The sequence below is a fragment of the Electrona antarctica genome (assembly GCF_951216825.1).
Source record: "Electrona antarctica genome assembly, chromosome: 18".
NCBI classification, from domain to species: domain Eukaryota; kingdom Metazoa; phylum Chordata; class Actinopteri; order Myctophiformes; family Myctophidae; genus Electrona; species Electrona antarctica.
In genome coordinates, this window is record NC_136799.1 from 14957794 (window position 1) to 14972361 (window position 14568).

The window sequence follows — 14568 nt, forward strand, 5'->3', positions numbered from 1 at the left end:
CACAATGACCACCTTAACCACCCCCATGTTTTAGCTGTCAACAGTGCAACACTAGAATTTTAGAAACTAAAAAATCAAGTTTATTTAGCGATTTTCTCCCTTTTCATTATAGGCGAGTTGAGGACCATTTTGCCAGGCTCGGTCACATATATGAACGAAATTGCAATTCCGTAGATGAACGACTAAAAGACCCAAAAGACTGTTCAAATGACACTGAAATACCTCCCCATAGACAATGACGGAGGGGCGCAGTCTCTACCGAACTTGAGCCACGTGAAGCACCGCCGAGCGAGTCGCCGTGCTGAGCGTTGCTAAGTTCGGTAGAGCCGACTCGGCCCCGTCCGAGTTGCGACCCGAGAGGCAGGGAATAGTAAATAATATATAACCCGAACTCACCCAGCCCCAACCAGCCACGGTGAAATTGCACTTTCGTATATTTATATATATTTTCTGTGTGATCAGGCTGCCCTCAACAACACAAAAACAAACAACCGTAGTCTACAAAACTGGTATTTTGCACTGTGCTATATCATCGGATTACAAAAACAAGAGCCAAAATGCAAATATAAAACAATAACAGGCTTGCGACTTAAAGGGATAGTTCAGAATCTTTTAACTTAAGCTGTATGAAATACTTGCCATTAATATAGTGGTCGCTACTGTATTAATTGATTGATTCCCACCACAAGTGGTGGGAGTTCTGCTCTGGTTTTGGTGAAATAATAAGTCGTTTCGGTCATTTTGTGGGAGGCACAGGAGGCCACACATAAAAAGTAAATTTATTCACAAAACTAGCATCATTTGTATTGTTTACCTATTTCTACCATATAGTGCAACTGTCGTTAATTTTTTACCCACAGAACTATGTTTTTTGTGTCCATATCACTACGCCCCAAAAATTGTTCCATGTGATAGAGGGGTCATAGTTGAACGAAAGTTGTGCTAATATAGAAATAGGTCAACAACACAAATGATGCTAATTTTGTGGATTCATTTATTTTTAATGCGTGGCCCCACGCTATCCCTTTAAGACCGCGTCCGCCGCTGGTCAATGTGTTTGTAGACGTTGGTTGGTGTGTTCCCAGTGCTTGGTGGAATCTCAGCAGTGAACAGTCAGCATGCGGCGCTGGCTGGCAAACAACATGCAGCCTAATGGAGAGAGTTAGAGAAAGTAATGAATGCTCCGAGGGCTTGTCTGAGGACGACCTGGAGAGTCTGAATGCTAGCAGTTATCTGTCACTGTTGACCGCAGCATGGCAGTTCCCAGCATGCACTAACAAAGACAAACATGCTTCCGTGGTCGTGCGTATTGCTTGCACAGAATACACCACGCACGCACGCACGCACGCACGCACGCACACACACACACACACGCACACACATGCGTGCGCGCGCGTGTGCACGTGAGACATTTCATGTCTTCCCGGGATTGTAATTGAAAAACGAATTTAAAAAAAAATGTTTTGAAATAAAAATAATAAATAAAAGAAAGAAGGCCAGAAAGAGAGAACGTGGAAGAGTGAAAGAAGAGAGGAGAGAGATGGACAAAAAGACAGAGAGGGACGAGAGACACAGAAAGATGAGAGAGGCAGAGGAGAGAGAGAAAGCAACGGACAGAGGAGAGAGAGAGAGAGAGAGACTGAGAGAGAGAGAGAGGGGGGGGGGGGGGGGACAGCAGGGACAGAGAGAAGAGGGAGAAAGTGTTCTTTCTCATTCCTTCTCTCTCTCCCTCCATCAGAGAATGTGATGGATGGAGGGAGAGAGAGAGAAGGCAGAGACACGGGAGACAAAGGGAGGGAGGGAGAGAGAGAGTGAATGCAGAGACATGGGAGACAAAGGGAGAGAGAGAGAGAGAGAAGGCAGAGACACGGGAGACAAAGGGAGGGAGAGAGAGAGAGAGAGAGAAGGCAGAGACACGGGAGACAAAGGGAGGGAGAGAGAGAGAGAGAGAGAAGGCAGAGACACGGGAGACAAAGGGAGGGAGGGAGAGAGAGAGTGAATGCAGAGACATGGGAGACAAAGGGAGGGAGGGAGAGAGAGAGAGAGAGAGAAGGCAGAGAGACAGAAGACAAAGAGAGGGAGGGAGAGAGAGAGAGAGAGAAGGCAGAGAGACAGGAGACAAAGAGATGGGGGAGAGATGGAATGAAGGAGAGAAGACAGAAAGAGGAGAGACAAAGAGAGAGAGAGCAGCCTTGGATTCTTGCTACCATGACAACGCTACTATTAACAGTAGCGCTGCTGCTATGGTGACCTGACGCATGCGCGTGCACGTACACACGCACGCACGCACACACACGCATGCACACGCACGCACGCACGCACAAACACACACACACACACACTTATGTCTGTAGTGCATTGTTGAGATGGGGGGGGGTATTAGAATGGTAGAATCCAGATTGCAGTCTCACAACACAAACATGCCTACAGGAGTAGATGTAACGCTTAAAAGCTGACATTAAATCGCAAATGATTTAAGACTCATACACAGGGACACACCCTATTTATTATTAAATGATTTAAGACTCATAAACAGGGACACACTCTATTTATTATTAATTGATTTAAGACTCATAAACAGGGACACACTCTATTTATTGCATGAAAGAGACCGCTTACAATGTAAACGTTATCCGGTAGGTGAAAGTTCAACCATGATATTGTTATCCCACGAGTGGATGAGGTTGATGACCAAAATGTTGTAGAAATAATATGGTTTCTAAAGCCTGTGCGTGCGTGCGTGCGTGCGTGCACGCGTGCATCTCCCTGACCTCTGGCCTCTGGCTCTATAGTCCACCTCTTCTCTTAGTTCCTGTGTTGGTCCTGAAACCACTACATCTATAAATTATGCTATAGTATATTATCTCTATAAACATTATCAACTTTATACTATAGACAGAATGTTCTTTGTGTTCATGTAAACATGCATCAAAGGCAGTGCGAGCGTTGGCTGCTGCATTCTGTTTATCACATAATTAGCTGTTTCTCAAAGTTTTGCTTGATTAGGGTCACAATTTAGACTATTAAGTGTTGTTTGTTTCTCGTCTCGCTGTTGTCTTGCTTTGCTGAGAGACTTAATGAGATGTCAAACGAAACACCCTGGCGGGTTTGTGTTGTATATAGTTTTTATATTTCTGAGCAACAAAAAAAAACAACACTGTTTACTGACGAACGAACATAGAAACAAACAGAAACATGAATTCCAGCATCTAAAATTACACGAGTAGGCTCACAAAATAAGTGTTATAGCTGCTGTCGTGCTAACAGCACAGAGGATTAGGTTTTAGTCTAATGCTACTGCTACCATAATAACCCAGTTCTACGTTGTTTTAAAAAAATCATCATGACGTAAAATAGACACTATGCCTATTTGCTCAGTAAAATTCTCCATTCATTGTCAATGGGAATTTAATGTTTGTGTAGAACAAAAATCACACCCGTGTGAAGTGAGGGGCGCTCTCATATACTTATATTTAATTTAATTTATATTATATTTTATTTCTCAACTTATACCATGATACAATGTTTAAAAAAAACTTTACCTTTTTAACATGAACATGTAAGATGATGTGATTGGTTAGCCGATTTGCTCGTCTATTGCATTTAATGTTTGTGTTGCCACAAATTTACGCCATTTTTCAGGCACATATGACGTAAATTCTCCTTTCATTGTCAATGGCAACGTGACGGGACGAAAAGCTGTATATCGGAGGGGCGCTAGCCCCTCAAAAATAGAAACTATGCCGATTTGCTCAGACACTTATGACGTAAAATTCTCCATTCATTGTCAATGGGAATTTAATGTTTGTGTAGGACGGAAATCTAGCTGAATATAGGAGAGGCTAGCGCCTCTCAAAATAATCACACCACTTCATTGCCTCGTAATTTGTAACCTATTCCTGTTCACGTTCACCATTTGCCCCCTGTCTTATGTTCTGCTTCTCACCCGTCTTTCTTTCTTTCTTTCTTTCTTTCTTTCTTTCTTTCTTTCTTTCTTTCTTTCTTTCTTTCTTTCTTTCTTTCTTCCTTTCTTTCTTCCTTCCTTCCTTCCTTCCTCCCTATCTCTCTCTCTATCTCTTTCTCTCTCTCTGTCTCTAGTTTCCAGAGTGTGGGTTTTACGGCCTGTACGAGAAGCTGTTGTTGTTCCGCCATGACCAGTCTTCGGCTAACGTCCTGCAGCTGCTCAACTCCGCTGCGGAGATACAGGACGGAGACCTGATAGAGGTGGTGCTGTCAGGTACATTTTTGTTTGTTTTTTAATGTTTTTTGATAGAGGGATAGCCAGTAGGCTGACAGGAAATGGGGGGGGGGGGTGACATGCAGTAAAGGCCGTCAGGTTCGGGAGTCGAACCTGAGCCAGACTGGATTACCAGCCAAGGTGCCTGGACCGCCGAGCCACGGCCCAGGCCACTGGCAGGTACATTTAAATAATGCTATTAAACACACACACACACACACACACACACACACACACACGCACACACACACACAATCACACACAATCACACACAAAGTGTCAGACTAGGCAGGAAACAGGAAGCAGCTGTTAGCCAGGAATCAGTGAGAACATGTCATTATTACGCTACCCGGCACGCTAGCATTACTCTGTTGACACAAGCGTGCTAGTATTAGCGGAGCTAGCCAGAGAGCAAATGAGCATCTGTTAGTGAGGCAGACACGCAGTGTGGGTGTCAGGGTGTCAAAATGTGTTGTCAAATGCACATCGTGTGTTAATGTGGTTTATATACAGTAGGACTATACTGACAGTAGTGTACACATAAACACACCAGGAAGGCTATTTAGCACGCACGCACGCACGCACGCACGCACGCACGCACGCACGCACGCACGCACACACACACACACACACACAGGGTATTATTTATTCAATATTTAAGCCACGGACCACCATTTGATGACATTTAGCCCCTCAGACCCAAAAAAGCAAAAAGAGTATTTTTGTTGTCGTTGGATAAGATTTTGTCCGCAATTCCATGCTGTATATTGATGTTGCTATAGGAGAGATAACAGTTTGTCAAAATAACAATCGTTCTACTAAATTAAGTAATGCAGATGTTTACCAATAATTTAACTCTTGAGAGCGTAAAATGAAACCACACACAATTGAAGAAGATTGGTCTCATCAAGGACCACCGTTGGTCCCCGGACCACTGGTTGAGAACCACTGTAGAATATTAAAATAATAATAATAATAATAATAATAGATATTTTTGCAATTTTTAGAACCTTTATAACACATAGAAACATAGAATTTTGCCTATAACGACAGGATGAAATAAGGACGCTATGTTTAAAGTGCTTAAGACAGCAATTACAGTAAATTACAGACAATTATTAGAACGGGGGGAGGGGGGGTAGGGTTGCTGATGAGTAGTTAAAACACACTCACAACATTTCACCAGGAGAGAACAAAGTGAACTGAGAAGAAGCGTTTAGTGTGCGTACGTGCGTGCGTGCGTGCGTGCGTGCGTGCGTGCGTGCGTGCGTGCGTGCGTGCGTGCGTGCGTGCGTGTGTGTGTGTGTGTTTGTGTGTGTGTGTGTGTGGTGTGTGTGTTTGTGCGTGCGCGCATGTGTGTGTTCTTGTCTACCTCTATATCAGTTATAGTGCGTCAGTTGCTGGCGTACGATCAACCGTGGAAGCTATCATTAAAAATGTGTCACTACACACACGTAAAAGAGAGAGAGAGAGAGAGAGAGAGATCAAACTTAGCACCATCTCCACCTGTAAGGGGTGGAGGAGGTGTATACACACACACACACACACACACACACACACACACACACACACACACACACAGGGTGTGGAACTGGTGCCTACTGAGCGTGTGCAGACACACTTTTAACAGTGTCAAACACAAGGCTTCCTGCTGCTCAACACACAAGAGAGCAATTCCACGCACGCACGCACACACACACACACACACACACACACACACACACACACACACACACACACACACACACACACACACACACACGCACACTCACACACCAACATTCACATACACACGGACACACTAGCACAAGTTTGGGTGTAGAAAGTTACGTGCAGATTGTTCAAAATTCTTTCAATGTAGCTGTTTTTTAGAAAGTGAATGAAATGCAAAATGGCGGAATTAAGCGTTAGAGGAGATCGAAGGTCACGGTTGCAAACATGTTCCTCAGTAGGCATTTGTGTTACAAAGTTCCAAGGCGGTAAGTCAAGGTTTCAAGGCGGTAGGTCAAACAGGGTCAGTTTCAAGGCGGTAGGTCAAGGTTTCAAGGCGGTAGGTCAAACAGGGTCAGTTCCAAGGCGGTAGGCCATCAGGGTCAGTTTCAAGGCGGTAGGTCAAACAGGGTCAGTTTCAAGGCGGTAGGTCAAACAGGGTCAGTTTCAAGGCGGTAGGTCAAACAGGGTCAGTTTCAAGGCGGTAGGTCAAACAGGGTCAGTTCCAAGGCGGTAGGTCAAACAGGGTCAGTTTCAAGGCGGTAGGTCAAACAGGGTCAGTTTCAAGGCGATATAGGTCAAACAGGGTCAGTTTCAAGGCGGTAGGTCAAACAGGGTCAGTTCCAAGGCGGTAGGTCAAACAGGGTCAGTTTCAAGGCGGTAGGTCAAACAGGGCACGAGTTGCTTCTATTCAAAGTTTGTACTGTATTTTCAATTGATTGCCATGTTGCCACCCTTTGGCCAGGTTGTTTTTCATGACCCTCTACGTTTCGTAAAAAGTAGCCCCGGGAAGCGCAGGCGTTTTGTTTTCAAAGAAAAGACATAAAAAAGCCTGTGCGAGCCCAGCAGGAAAAGTGGCATAGGAGTGGGAGTGAACGTTGTATTTCGTTAACCAATAACGCTGCAAATTTGGTGACGTCAGTGTTCTCCGCTGCGTTCTACTGGGGAGGGGAGCGGGGGGAGGGGAGGGGGGGCGGGTTCATAGGTTATTGAACCAATAGGAAGTCTGCGCCGGTTTCCAGCGCTAGTTTGTTTTCCATTCCTCTAGGCCCAGAAAAGCTTACAGGATACGTAAAAAGTGACTGGACGGTTATCAGGCCAGAACTGTAAGACATGGCGGAAGACAATAGGGTGCCTAGTTTGGAACCAAATGGACCCTCCATTTGTACACTCTCAGTTAAATTAACATTGATTTTACAATATAAATTGGGGCTCCCAGAGATTGAAATGCCATTAAATGGGGGTCCGTAGACTAATTCATGTCAAACTGGGGGTCCTTGAAATGAAAATGGTTGAGAATCACTGCTAAAGCCGTAAAAATCTTCTCTTATGGGGGTCCCTGGCATATCTTTTCAAATGGAGGTCCGTGGGCTAATTACTGTCAATTTGGCGTGAAAAGGTTTGGGAACCACTGCTATACGCAGTGCGTAATCGTATTTACTACCTTAGTAAATATGCTACTAAACAGAAAGTTAGAGCATGGAGATAATAAGAGGTTTCTAGTAGTATGGCATTTGTTTACAGCAGAATTCCGTCTCCAGCTAGCGCATATCCATATGCGCACGCACGCACGCACGCATGCACGCACGCACGCACGCACGCACGCACGCACGCACGCACGCACGCACGCACGCACGCACGCACGCACGCACGCACACACACACACACACACACACACACACACACACGCAAACACACATCCACAGTATGTACAGTAAACATTGAGATTTATTTAGACCACGGCTACCTAGGAGCCCTTCAATGAAACAAACACACACACTGATTTTCTGAAGCATGTAATAACAGTTTGGGAGCTCGTTCAGACTTCAGAGCTATCTTGGCCTCCAAACAAAAGGCAAAAACAATAATTTGAATAAATGAAGGTAATTTGCTGCCGTCGAAGATCTAATCAGCCAGTATTCTACTGGAGGGCCAACGCATGCCGTGTGTGTGTGTGTGTGTGTGTGTGTGTGTGTGTGTGTGTGTGTGTGTGTGTGTGTGTGTGTGTGTGTGTGTGTGTGTGTGTGTGTGTGTGTGTGTGTGTGTGTGTGTGTGTGTGTGTGTGTGTGTGTGTGTGTGTGTGTGTGTGTGTGTGTGTGTGTGTGTGTGTGTGTGTGTGTGTGTGTGTGCAGAGAAAGAGGAGGGAGAGAAGAGATAAATTCAAACAGATAAGAGGACAGAGAGAGAGAGGGGGAAAGAGAAACACACACACACACACACACGCATCCTGTTCTCATGCTGTGCTCTCCACTCATAAACTACCCATCAGGCTTTGCCAATCCCCGCAGCCAATCAAAACACTTGCTCGCAGCTACCAGCAGCCACTTGTACAGGCAGTCAAAACATTGACAAAACACACTAACACAGAGAGTGTGCCAATGTATTTGGTTACATCTGTACTGTATGTATGTACTGTATGCTCCCAGAGTTCAATTAGCACTCAGGATTTCACCACCACTGGTGGAAAAACATTATTTTATTTACTTAACCCATTTAGACCTGAGGCCGATTTGTAAAAAAATGTCTTCTAAATGTCTTCTAAATCAGTTTCTATGTCAGTGGTGCTCAACATTGTTCATGTCAAGGACCACCAGAATTATCTGTAATTGGCCGCGGACCTCCGTCTGAAAATATGTTGTTCCAGGGACCCCCCCCTAACCTGACTCCGCCAGATGGGGCAGCAGAGAGTAGCAGCTAGAGGCGGGATCAAGGCATACACAGTGCTGCCTTGATCCCGCCTCTAGCTGCCGCTGATTGGCCAGGCCGTTTTGTTGCCGGAGCATCAAGTCTGCCTCAGAGTTCCCAGATGGGAGCAGGAGGGGGGGAACCCAGTGTACTCTCTGCTGCCCCATCTGGCGGAGTCAGGTTACCCCCCCCTCCCCAGAAGCAAAGATTTGACAAAACAAACAAAGAATATTCAATGATTTGCGCCACATTTTTATGATTTTTCAAAAATAGCAGATCTACAAGCTCGTAGCATGGCCACGCTACGAGCTTGTAGATCTGCTATTTTTCAATAGCAGATCCAACATAACACATCTGTTACAAGTAAAAGTCCGGGATTCTACATTTACTTGAGTAAAAGTACAAAAGTAGTGGTATAAAAATGTACTTAAAGTACCAAAAGTAGAAGATTTTAAATGTATAAAAATCTTTTGAAAATAGCATGCAGATACGACACATTGTGAGCTTGTAGATCGGCTATTTTCGACTGGCCAAAATGGGAGGATGGGCTGAAGTGGTTAATTTATGCTTTTTAATAATAATCAAAATCTACAAAGAAACATATTCAAATAATTGTAAAAGTACAATATTTAAGTAAAAGTATTGGAAACTTAGTTACATGTTCACCCGATGTTTGTGGTGTGTTGTGTGTTGAAGCCTCAGCCACGGTGGAGGACTTCCAGATTCGACCCCATGCCCTGATGGTCCACTCGTACCGCGCCCCGGCCTTCTGCGACCACTGTGGAGAGATGCTCTGGGGTCTGGTCCGCCAGGGACTCAAATGTGAAGGTATAGTGTGTGTGTGTGATGTGGTGGACAAAGTAATGTACTGGTTGACCTTTTGAAAGTAGCTGCAAAACTGATAAGTTCTGAGTAGTCTTGAACGCAGCATTAGCACTGCTCCTCCCCTAGTGCTGCAGTCGCTGTCCCTGGTGCTGAAGTCATTTCTCACGGCCAAGCTACACCAGGCTTTTCTCGCGCGTTTTCTCCCGCGGTTTAGGGTAAACGTGCGAGAAAAGCCTGGTGTAGCTTGGCCGTTAGCCTCCCTCCCCTGTGACTCTCAATGGAGGGCGGGTGATTGCGCATGTGTATGTGCGTGCATGCGTGCGTGTGTGTGAGCATTTGTGGACGGATGGATGGCATGGCATGGCATGGCATGGCATGGCATGGATAAATTGATACTTTCGGTGTTCATTTGATGTATACTTTCCCCACCACCCCTCCCTCCAGGTTGCGGGTTGAATTACCACAAGCGCTGTGCCTTCAAGATCCCCAACAACTGCAGTGGACTAAAGAAGCGTCGGCTGTCCAACGTGTCCCTGACGGGCCTGGGGCTGCCAGGGGGGGGAGGAGGAGGAGGGGGCTTCTCCTTCAACCTGCCCTCGTCCCCTCAACCACACTGCAGCTCTGATGAATCACTGCTGGTGCGTATACACCCATGAAGCCTTGAATTCATGGAGATGCTTTGTTTTTTGTCGCATTCCAAAAATGTGATGACCGGTGGAGTCAATAAATAGTTCACATCTGGTTCACATCTGGCCACGTTCAGTCCAAAGCCCCGGATGTCAACTTGATCCGCCCACTTGATCAAGGACGCATAAGTGAATTTCAGGCCAAATAGCCCAGAATGCATTTCACATAAATCAGCAGTATTGGCAGACTAGAGCACTCTCAATTAATTCTCCAATAAGTTGTGTGATCATGTGATCTTAAGTACAAGTCCGTCTCAGATTAGGAAGATGCTCTGGTCTCATGATGTTGAGAGAACCTTCTCCCCAAGGCAACTTGACGAGTACGTTCTTCCAAAGGACGCAAGTCTGTTCTTCTGCGTTCTCAGTATTGAGATTGTCTTTGTTTTACCTTTTTTGAGTTTTTTTCCCTGTACATTACTACCCTACTTGATCATACTACAGCGTCACACAAAAGTAGCAGATCTTCAAGGTCGAACCGCGGCACGAGATGACGCGTTTTGAGCTTGTAGATGTTCTTCTTCTGTTATTTTTGTTTGTTAACAGTTTTGGACATGTGAGGTTTCCACTCGGCAGATATTAGATGATAAATAAAGTTTTCTGTGATGTTGAAAGGAAACCAACAAGTGCAGATACAACTGGGGTGTGAAGTGAAGTAATAAGTGACATGCAACAAATTGATTGTAATTTAAACTAGCAAACTTACTCACTCACTATGTATAGCTCATCCACACAGTCGAGCTGCCTATACGACAGCGGAAACAGATTTGGCAAGTTGTTGTTTGGCTTTGTACTTTGTGATGTCAGCAATGTTCAGGCCACCTGTGTCACATACACACACTCACGCACATGCACACTCACACAGGGGTGAATGCGGACATAGAAAATGATATGCTGCTACCTTTGGAAAACCAGAAATAGTTTGTGTTTCAGTGAGTCAGACATGCGTGGGTTTGGAACATTACTTCAGTCTGTAGTCTGTGGGAAAGACAGGTCTGTTTTAATATGTTTACCAGAGACAGGTGTAAATGGAATCTGGGTTAAGATCTGTTTTTACCACTTAGACCCCATGCATCCATATTCTGGGGAAGGCATTGTATAAGCTTGTAGATCGGCTATTTTCAGAGATGATATGCAGAGCGAAACCAGAAAATACACTATAGTATGGACTATGGAGTCCTGCGGGACTTCGCTCAACAATATATGGGGTGGTACATGTGTTAATAGGGATAGAGGTACATGGATCACATCCCTGTTGATGTGTCAACTAATTACACTTTCCCTTTTTCCCTCCCATCTTTCACCTCCACTGACTCCACCTCTCCATTCTTCTCTCCCCATCTCTCCTTCTTTCCTTCCTACGTCTCTAGTCTCCACTCAGTCCCGGTATGGAGGTATGTCCTTTTTCTCTGCATCGTTAACACCTTGTTGACACATTTCTCCTCACCCTGAAGTGTAATCCTTTCCGATGTAACCTTTTCCTCCGCCTCCTCCTCCTCCTCATCAGAAGAGCATGGCAGATTGTTTCTCTGGCCGCGAGCGACGGTCCAGTTCCGTGTCGTACATTGGCCGACCGATAGAGCTGGACAAGATCCTGCTGTCCAAGGTCAAAGTTCCCCACAGCTTCCTGATTCACTCGTACACCAGACCCACCGTCTGCCAGCACTGCAAGAAACTCCTCAAAGGCCTCTTCAGACAGGGCTTGCAGTGTAAAGGTAAAGGCCTCTTCAGACAGGTCCTGCAGTGTAAAGGTAAAGGCCTCTTCAGACAGGGCCTGCAGTGTAAAGGTAACTCCTCAAAGGCCTCTTCAGACAGGGCCTGCAGTGTAAAGGTAAAGGCCTCTTCAGACAGGGCCTGCAGTGTAAAGGTAAAGGCCTCTTCAGACAGGGCCTGCAGTGTAAAGGTAAAGGCCTCTTCAGACAGGGCCTGCAGTGTAAAGGTCGGTCATCACTTAACCCATTCAGGCCTGAGATCAGATTCTAAAAATGTCTTCTACATCCTGACAGTTTTCTGAAAAAGCTATGTTTCTGTCAGTCGTTCTGCGATTTTTCAAAAATAGCAGACCTACAAGCTCGTAGCGCGCCACTCTGTGGCTATTTTTCAATAGCTAAAGCATAACATAATGGGTTAATCCCTGATGCGTTGTTGAGCGGAGCCCCCCAGGGCTCTATGCTAGTAACTTCTCTGCTTTCGCTCCGCATTGAATAACTTCACTGAAAAGAGCCGATTGACAACAGACAGAACAGAGTGCCAATTAGCCATGTATGAGGCAAATACAAGATGACGCTAATTATAAGAAGACACTTTTCACATGATTTGATACAAAATTCCTTTAGTCAATATGAAATGTTCTAGTACTTTTTACCATTTTCAGAATTTCAGAGATTATTTACAGCATTGTTTTGTGCCTGTTGCACATATTAACAAAAATGCTATTGTATAAAACTAAACATTTTCCAGTTACAACAACAGATTGTAGGGACAGATTGAGGATGAAGAGTGACTGTTTAGGCTTTGTGTTTACAAGTTGTCAGGCTGAAAATCTAACAATGTGTGTACACAGACCCTGTCAGGCAGAGCATAGCTAACGAATGGCCCTCCAGAGGCATTTAGGAGGGCCATTTGAGCCGCAAGCGGAGCCTGCAGTACCACTGTTGCCCAGGTGGAGCCTGCAGAACCATTGCGGCTCAAGAAACCACCACTCCTGAATGAAGTGTCTGGTGCTGGGAGTCTGATGCAACGCACAGGTCCTGGCGGTACTCCTGGTGAGAGCAGGAGTGGACCTGGTGAGACGTAGGAGGTGCTCGGACAGGAGTCAACCCAGCCTAGTCCCTCCACATGCCAGAATTGTGCCTCCCAGTCCCGGCAGAGTAGTTCCGGAGTGGTTCCAACGGATTGTTGGAACAATCCGTTGGGTCTGATCGAGGGTAGCTACTGGGACGTAAGTCAGGACTTGATCACCCCGGCTGGGTCACCCGAGTGAGGGGTATGATGTTCGCGAGACCCGAAACCCCGATGACCTTGGGATACCTCACTGAGGATACGTCCCGGGTGATGACCTTGGGATACCTCACTGAGGATACGTCCCGGGTGATGACCTTGGGATACCTCACTGAGGATACGTCCCGGGTGATGACCTTGGGATACCTCACTGAGGATATGTCCCGGGTGCATCCAAGTGATGTACTTTCGTTTTGAGGATGGCAAGTCTAGTCCTTAAATATAGGCTAACGTATGACCTTGCTTTTTCAAATGGCATTTCCAGAAATGCCATATACTCAGGCAAATGTGATCATCTGGATGGATAGAACAGGAGATTGAAATAATTATCTATTATGATGTATTGGATTCACTTATTGCAGATCCTTGTATCTCCACCCCAACCCCCCCCCCCCCCCCCCCCCCCTCTCTCTCTCTCTCTCACGCACGCGCGCACACACACACACACACACACACACACACACACACACACACACACACACACACACACACACACACACACACACACACACACACAGATTGCAAGTTTAATTGTCATAAGAGATGTTCTCCAAAAGTTCCAAACAACTGTCTCGGAGAAGTCTGCGGGAATGGAGGTAAGATAGGCCTATACTGTAGTGGCAGAAAAGATATATGCAGAGAATGCCTCTCTAAAGCCTCTCAGAACAAGCCAAAGTAAAGAAGTAAAGAAATTAGAGTATACCAGTAGCCTACATTGAGAAAAAATACAATACTCGGATACAGTCAAACTGCTCTGAAGAACTTGACTTTCCCACAAACAAATAATATTATTATTAAAATAAATATTATTGTTTCTCACATTGATATTAACGAAAAAACAGCTGCATGGCAAAGTTACAGTAATAGTCTCACAGTACAAGGATGTCAGTAAAAGTTTCATGAAGATAAGACAATTATGAATGAACACTACAGACACACTGCACAACACAGCACAATAACAGACACACACATACTACACAACACAGCACAATGGATGTGAACTCCACCGGGATTACCATCCACCCACCCACCCATCCATCCATCCATCCATCCATCCATCCGCAGACCTTCTGAGTCCGGGGGCGGAGTCAGACGTTGTCATGGAGGAGGGTTTCCTTGACGACCAGGACATCGACAGGTCCGGCGTCCTCGTCCTATTAGACGACATGGAGGAAGCGATGTCATCGGAGGGGCCGGGCATACTGCTGGAGACGGAGCACGGCGATCTCTGCGATCTCCACGACCCCGACCTAGATGACTCCAACAGAGTCAGGTACACACGTGCACGCACGCGCGCACGCACGCACGTGCACGCACGCACGCACGCATGCACGCACGCACGCTCGCATGCACGCGCGCACGTGCAGTGGCCCAGGGGTAGAGTGGCCAGTAGTTCAGCCATTTGGCAACCTGTGAGTTTCCCAGTTC

The 14568-nt window shown here is 45.8% G+C and overlaps 1 protein-coding gene across 2 annotated transcripts in view; it reads left to right on the top strand.

Moving 5' to 3' along the window:
• Window positions 1-14568, top strand: part of prkd1 (protein kinase D1) — a 54790-nt gene that overhangs the window by 17629 nt on the left and 22593 nt on the right. For both annotated transcript variants that reach the window (XM_079529071.1, XM_079529072.1), the window contains exons 2-8: window positions 4099-4237; window positions 9329-9460; window positions 9902-10095; window positions 11511-11534; window positions 11648-11855; window positions 13659-13736; window positions 14206-14413. In XM_079529071.1, the coding sequence (XP_079385197.1) occupies window positions 4099-4237; window positions 9329-9460; window positions 9902-10095; window positions 11511-11534; window positions 11648-11855; window positions 13659-13736; window positions 14206-14413 (983 nt within the window). The remainder of the gene's footprint in view (window positions 1-4098; window positions 4238-9328; window positions 9461-9901; window positions 10096-11510; window positions 11535-11647; window positions 11856-13658; window positions 13737-14205; window positions 14414-14568) is intronic.